Source organism: Limulus polyphemus, unplaced genomic scaffold (assembly GCF_000517525.1).
Source record: "Limulus polyphemus unplaced genomic scaffold, Limulus_polyphemus-2.1.2 Scaffold4195, whole genome shotgun sequence".
In the NCBI taxonomy this organism is placed as follows: Eukaryota; Metazoa; Arthropoda; class Merostomata; order Xiphosura; family Limulidae; genus Limulus; species Limulus polyphemus.
This window is the reverse complement of record NW_013669805.1, coordinates 56,310-64,304: the sequence shown is the minus strand read 5'-3', so window position 1 is coordinate 64,304 and position 7,995 is coordinate 56,310. Positions and strand designations below refer to the sequence as shown.

The window sequence follows — 7,995 nt, the reverse complement described above, 5'->3', positions numbered from 1 at the left end:
CCTTCTCAAGTGGTGTTTTTTTGTGTTAGAGAACCAGATGAATCAACCACAACCTTCTCAAGTGGTATTTTTTTGTGTTAGAGAACCAAGTAAATCAACAACAACCCTCTCAAGTGGTATTTTTATGTGTTAGAAAACCAGATGAATCAACAACAACCTTCTCAAGTGGTGTTTTTTTGTGTTAGAGAACCAGATGAATCAACCACAACCTTCTCACGTGGTGTTTTTTTTGTGTTAGAGAACCAGATGAATCAACCACAACCCTCTCAAGTGGTGTTTTTTTGTGTTAGAGAACCAGATGAATCAACAACAACCCTCTCAAGTGGTGTTTTTTATGTGTTAGAGAACCAGATGAATCAACAACAACCCTCTCAAGTGGTGTTTTTTATGTGTTAGAAAACCAGATGAATCAACAACAACCTTCTCAAGTGGTGTTTTTTTTGTGTTAGAGAACCAGATGAATCAACCACAACCCTCTCAAGTGGTGTTTTTTTGTGTTTGAGAACCAAGTAAATCAAAAACAACCCTCTCAAGTGGATTTTTTTGTGTTAGAAAACCAAGTAAATCAACAGCAATTCTCTTAAGTGGTATTTTTGTGTGTTAGAGAACCAAGTAAATCACAACCAACCCTCTCAAGTGGTGTTTTTTTGTGTGTTAGAGAACCAGATGAATCAACAACAACCCTCTCAAGTGGTGTTTTTTTGTGTGTTAGAGAACCAGATGAATCAACAGCAACTCTCTCAAATGGTTCTTCATTTGCCCATTTGTAGTTGCCCATGTTTTTCTTTGTGGAGGTTTTTGCTTACAGCACAGTTCACACGATCTACACCAATTCTCTACAGATTTTCAGAATTCAACCCAGTAAAAGTATTCTCTTATCCTGTCCAGTGTCATCTCAAGACATAAGTGTTCAGATCTTGGAAAGTCGTGGAGGTGATAAATGCTTCTGATTGAAGTGACTGTGGAAGTAACAATGTTAGTTTTAATTTCTCTCCACTTGTATCTTCCCATTTTTCTCATAACAAGCCTTGTAATAAGCATAACAACCCTCATTTCAACTAGTATATGAGGGTTATTGTGCACCATCCTTGATCCACTCTATGATAGGTTAAATACTCATATTTATAGCCCGAGAATCTTTTCGTTGAGTGTTGGACCACAGTAGATTTTCACCTGTAGATGTGACATCTTTCATTCTGCTCTGTTGTACTTTAGGTTGGTTATCATTATTACCTTGTGCTTCCATATTTTCAAGGTGTTTATTACATTCTACAGTGATACAGAATCTTCAGGATAATGCATAGCATTCCCATAATTCTGTCTAGTGTCATGTACAATGTTAAAGTTGGATTCCTGAAGTTTCTGGAGCCACCTTGCTACCTGTCTTTCTGGACTGTAAAAATTTATCAGCCACTTCAATACTACATGATCTGTCCAGAGAATAAGCTGTTTGATATATAGAGGCAGTAATGGAAATCACTCGGGGCTCGACCAACGCTTTGTAGTTCTTAGTGGTTAGTTCTATTTTCAGTTTGTTGAGTATTTGTGCTCGACCAGCAATTCATCAAAATTTGTTTAGTTTTTCTAGTAGATTCTGTAAAGGGCAAGTTAAGTCAGGGAATTATTTTACAAAATGTTGATAGTAAGAATAGAGTCAAATAAATCCACTTACCTAGCAACAATTTCAGTAGTAAATAGGCCTAATTCTAAATGTATTCAGTCTTGGTTGAATCTGCATGTCCTTAAGCTGAATCCACTTTTTTGGGATTCAACGTAAGGTTTTCTTATCCAATTCCGTACGTTTCTTAACCAATCACTAGCATCATTAAAACTCTTCCCATGTGTCTTCTGAGTGGATGAGTATGACAGTTCAGGGTAGTCTAGGAAAAAATATTTAGAAAACGAATTAGCAAATACAATATTTAAATCATCTACCCCTCTTTCCATATCTGCTTGAGATCAGTTGAACAATATCGCCGAATCGAAAAACCAACAGATTTTGAATGAAGTCATAAAGGAATACGCCTACCAATGGCCAAGGATTGCCTCTATTTTAAATGCTTCATCTAAGTCAAAATGGTTCTCAACAATCTGAAGAGTGGGTACCTGAAAGAGTAGGTCGATGAAGCAAGTCAAGAAATGGATTATGAGAATTTGTTATATTACCATTAGGGTTATGTGATGCACCTACTACACTTGGATGATTAATGGAAGTTGTTCTCTCTCTAGTACATTTTCTATGACTTCCTTGATCTTGGTCTTATATTCCATCTGTACTTTAATGATGTTCTTTTGTACATCTTCATCTTTTCTGTTATAATCCTTCTTTATAGATCTGGTAGATAGAGCGATTGATTCGCAATCTGAGGGTTGCGGGCTCGAATTCCCGTCCCACCAAACATGCTCGCCCTTTCAGCCATGGGGGGGCATTATAATGTTTCGACCAGTCTCACTATTCGTTGGTAAAAGAGTAGCCCAAGAGATGGCAGTGGGTGGTGTTGACTAGCTGCCTTCCCTCTAGTCTATCACTGCTAAATTAGGAATGGCTAGTGCGGATTGCATTTGTGTAGCAATGCGCGAAATTCAAACTGAACCAATCCTATTAATTTTTCTGTCTCTTTCTGCTTGTTGTCTTTCCACTGTTTTATCACTTCCAGTCCCCCGGTGGATCAGCTGTAAGTTTAAGGATATACGACGCTAAAATCCGGGGTTCGAATCCCCGCAGTGGACAGAGTGCAGTTAGTCCACTGTGTATCTTTACATTAAGAAAACAACAACATCACTTCCAACAGTTTTTGTTCTCCATTTAAGCACGTGAAGATGAACTTTGGGGGTGATTAGCGTCCCAGACTATGGATCTGACTTACAGCAGTTCGCACCTCACTATAAAAAACAAAAACAAATTTGCAGTCTACATTTTAGGGCCTTGTGTGCATTATAAAGGTGATGGTCAAATCCCATTATCTGGTCTAACAATCCTAGCCCAAGAGTTAGTGGTGAGTGTTGTTGAATAGCTACCTACCCTCTAGTCTGTCACTAAAGATTTTAAGGCCAGCTAGTGCAGGCAGACCCCGTGAAGCTTTGCGCGAAACTCAAAAATAAATTTATTATTTTGAAAATAATACCACTTCTGACACCAATTTACGATAGACTTAACTTCCCAAATAAACGCATACAATACTTAATACTCACCGTGTATTTCTAGTACTTCCCTATAACAGCATAAACTCAAAATTTATACTGCTAAATAGCTAACACAATAATCAACCAATAATCTAATTTAGTCACACTTAACTTCCATTTTATGTCGTTTAAATCATTAGACACTGAAGAAAACTCCAGACGTCAAGCCACGAGTTCATTAAGTGACATCCAGACTGTCTTTAGCTAACATTAATACAAATATATATAAATATATTAAAAAACATCCTATAACAATATATGATCAGAAATGAAATATGCACTAAACTGTTCAGTAGTGAAAACTGCAATACAATTAACAAGCAGCTGTTAAGAAATCATTCTGTAAAATGGCTTAACAGAAAAGCTGTCGACTTTGAAAAGAAATGTTTTAGAACACTGTTCACGCACGTTTCTTTACAAGAAACTAACTTAGATACTCAAAACACATGTCCTCGGTAGATGTAACGCTAAACACAAGCAGTCAGCAGGCTCGATTACACCATGACCTCACCAAGATTACAGTGAAAGAATAGGAGAGACTAGGTTTCAGGATGCTCGTTTTCTATAAGTGATCACTAGTCTTAAAGGAAAGTATACAGATACGGTTTGTTGACATATTAAACTGTTATAATTTTTTTACTGATTTGCCTCAGTGTGTGTGTGTAACACTTCCTGTGGTGTTGTGGGCATAGTGTGTGTGTGTGAAGGGATATCTCTGTTTATATGAGAGACTCAGGATTTGTATTGCTACCCAGTGATTATTACTAATACTTTGACGTCAAGTGTAGGCTTAAGTATTGTAACCAACTATCAGAATAAGTTGGTATTTGCATTTCTTTCGGCCCGGCATGGCCAGGTGGTTAGGGCGCTCGACTCGCAATCTGCGGGTAGCGGGCTCGAATCCCCGTCACACCAAACATGCTCGCCCTTTCAGCCGTGGGAGCGTTGTAATGTGACGGTCAATCCCACTATTCGTTGGTAAAAGAGTACCCCAAGAGTTGGCGGTGGGTGGTGATGACTAGCTGTCTTCCCTCTAGTCTTACACTGCTAAATTAGGGACGCTAGCGCAGATAGCCCTCGTGTAGCTTTGCGCGGAATTCAAAAACAAACTAACAAAGCATTTCTTTCAGTGCAAATTTAGTTAGGGTTAATTATTGTAGCGAGGAAACTCCAAATCTCGCATTGAAAGGAAAACACGATAACTTTTGTAACCGCCGTCAGTCTTCCAAGCATTAAATTAAAAAAAAAAATGATTATGGAAACAAAACGTATTTTACGTTTTAGAGTAGGGTTGTATTCACGAAAAAAATAACTAAGATTCTGCATATGAAAAGATGGTGCTTCTTTAAGAAATATTGTTTCAAAGTTCATGTTTATATTGAGTTTACTGAGGTGTAAATACAAATGTTATGTGTTATACAAGTAAGCGTGTGTTTCTCTTTCTACGTGTTTCCGAGTTATAAATTTATAAAGACGTAAACTCGTCGTTAAAACAGAATCTCGATCTTTTAAACAATATTATGAAACTATTTGTGAGTAGGGGAACATCAAAGGTCCTTTTAGCCCATCCTGACATCCAACCTCCCTTAACGGAAAATAATGCTACAGCCTACAGCTTTTATATAAAATGTACATCTTACGTGTTTGTGCAAAATGAAAAATTCACGATGGAAGCATTCCATTGACGTTATAATATCCAACGTTTCTCTGTTACACAGTTGCGTTTCGAAAAGAAAGGTGGTACTTTTCCGTTATGCCACCGCAATTTGAATAACTTTTAAAAATATGTAAATATGTATTTTATTCATAGAGTAAATGCCCATAATAACTTTCTGGAAATATATTAATAGTAAAAACTTAACATTTGCGGGGGTTTAACGGAAAAGTACTGATTTTGAAGGTTGTTTTTTTTAGTAACAAGCATAATTTCATTCTCGTATGTTTTTTATTTGTTTAATCTTGTAACGAAATAATAAGTCCAAGTTCGTCGCCAGAAGTAGTTGGAATATTCTTATTCAACTGGAGGGATAACTTATTTGATGTTCTCCCAACTTTTATCAGCATTTTTCAGCTCGAGCTTACGTAGGCCCTCTAATTAATATCAGGCTTAAAATTATAATGGCAGTAAATAACATAACTTTAAATTATGTACACAGTTTTAGATAAAAGTTTCAAGTTGTTTATAATACTAACTGTTGTATATGCGCTCTCAGTTTTCACTAAGTTTGTCACCCTGACTTTTTAATGATGTCCACGTGCATGCAGAAATTAATTGAATAAGAGAAATACGCAGTTATTTTAACTTTTTTGTTGTTGTTCAACTAAATGCCAAATGGACAGTTATGGCTCAGAGTACTGAGAGTATTTGGAAGGAAGAATGGAATGGACAGGTATAGCTCAGAGTACTGAGAGTATTTGGAAGAAAGAATTGAATGGACAGGTATGGCTCAGAGTACTGAGAGTATTTGGAAGGAAGAATTGAATGGGCAGGTATAGCTCAGAGTACTGAGAGTGTTTGGAGGGAAGAACTGAATGGACAGATATAGCTCGGAGTACTGATAGTATTTGGAAGGAAGAATTGAATGGACAGGTATAGCTCGGAGTACTGAGAGTATTTGGAGGGAAGAATTGAGTGGACAGGTATAGCTGAAAGTACTGAGAGTATTTGGAAGGACGAACTGAATGGGCAAGTATGGCTCAGAGTACTGAGAGTATTTGGATGGAAGAATTGAATGCTTTTTATCAAATACACTTCTATTTATCTATCTCATGACATAGGTTACAATAATACAGAAAAAACATGTATTTCTGGCACTAGTATGTGATTAAATAGGGTTCGACGAACATAAAAACGTTAAATTTAAGTTAAGATGTCGAATTCATCAAGGTTGCCAGTTGTCGTTTGTAAATTATCAAATTGTTGGAAGTAGTACTGATATTAATGATTCAAAGATAGGTTACAATGAACATCACGATTCATTAGGTGAACAGTTTTGTGATGTAACTAGCTGACGTACCACTTTAATGCACATGTATAACATGGGTCACATTCCTACATCTATTATCCCAAATGATATTGGCGAGTACTGTTTCTAATATAATATGAAATCCGATCCAAGTTAGGCCTGACATTCGGTAACTTTATTTCAAGATTATGGACGGATTCGTTATTTGATGAAGATTGCTAATATTAGTGCATCAGTAACTAAGTTACAGCTCATTGATCAGCACTTTGTACTTAACATTTGAAGATAACCTCGGAAAATGAATGTTGTAGTAAAATTAAATTTCCATATACAAAATCCATATTTGTAGATATTCAAGGTTCTTAAAGCGCAGTATTGATGTACATTCTCAAACACTTGCAAGTAAATGGATACTTATTCCTAGATGCATTTAAAATGCCCTCTAGTGTACGTATTTAACGGAACTTTAAAGGTGTGATGCGGAAACTTTTTTTTATTGATGGTGTCCCCTCTTTCGAAACATCCTTATTGTTGTGCCCTTCCGCAGTTTGTTTAAAGTTCAGCACAAAGCTTCACAATAGGCTGTCTGTGCTCTGCCCATCGTTGTTGTTACTGTGTTGCTTAATAGCAGTAATATTTGTACGGCAATTTTTAAAATTTATTTATTTTTAATATTGTAATTTCAAATATAATTCATATACTCCTATAGTCATAGTTGAGCGCCCCCTATGCGCAACACGGCTTTAAAGCATCATTGAAACCTAATTTGTGAAGTTGGTTTTGTACTTGTAGTGTTAATATCCGTAGCAAATTTATGTTATAGTACGTTTTCACAAATGTTTCTGACCATATTCTTGTTTCTTGCTAGGGGCTGGAGAGTCAGGAAAAAGTACTATTGTAAAGCAGATGAAGTAAGTATGGACTATTCTAAACAAATTACACCACTTTCAAGGTTTTTGGGGCGTGATCATTTAATAGCCCCGCTATTTATTTTCTGTCATATTCTACAGAAATAAGCACGTTTCTCCCACGTGGTACCTCATTGGGTTATCGTGACAAAATTTATAAGAATTCCGTACATGTTTTAAACGATCTCTTTATACATTTCCAGACTATATTTTCTCACTAAATACGTTAACGATAATTTGTTTTTAGATAGGTTGGAAAACTTGTACGTAACAGACGCATGTTATCGAGTTTTGATTCACATGTCAAAGTACTGGTGCCTGGGTTGAGTCATCCGCAGAGTTTTTCTCTAAATAAACAATTTTTTTTTATAATCAAGTATAAGCTAGTCATTTATTTATTTTACCCTAAGGAAATACTACATTTTTTTCAGATTAACTGGAACTACTGTTTAATGAATTAAAATAGAAAGACTTAGTAGTATAAAATTAAGTGTAATTAAAATTTGATGACGAGGAACCCACTTTTAGATGATAAAGTTTGGAGACGGCTTATATTGGTAATGAAGGAAACTTTATTTATAAACAAGAGTATAAAAAATTATTAATTTAAAAAGGGGGAATAGGAATCCCTATTTTGACTATTCTAAATCTTACAACTTTTAGACATGAAGTCACAGTAGGGATTCGTAACTCGTGGAAATAATGTCAACACTACGTCTCAAACCTTAAGCTTGTTTGTTTACTGTTTTGCGATTGCATTTTCACTTTAAGCTACCTGTCTTATCTTTGTAATTTTTTGGAAGATCCCTATTTCCACTTTTTAAATTAACAATTTTAATAATATTTTTACTTTAGTTTTTTAGGTCCATCATGGCCATAAATCTGTATAATAGCAACACTGTCTTATTTGAAACAATTTAGTTTAATGAAATACATAG

The 7,995-nt window shown here is 35.8% G+C and overlaps 1 protein-coding gene across 1 annotated transcript in view; it reads left to right on the top strand.

Annotated features, from left to right (window-relative positions):
- LOC106470746 (guanine nucleotide-binding protein G(i) subunit alpha-like) overlaps positions 1-7,995 on the top strand; it is a 52,335-nt gene that overhangs the window by 5,276 nt on the left and 39,064 nt on the right. The window contains exon 2 of the mRNA XM_013931312.2: positions 7,018-7,060. Coding sequence (XP_013786766.1) covers positions 7,018-7,060 — 43 coding nt within the window. The remainder of the gene's footprint in view (positions 1-7,017; positions 7,061-7,995) is intronic.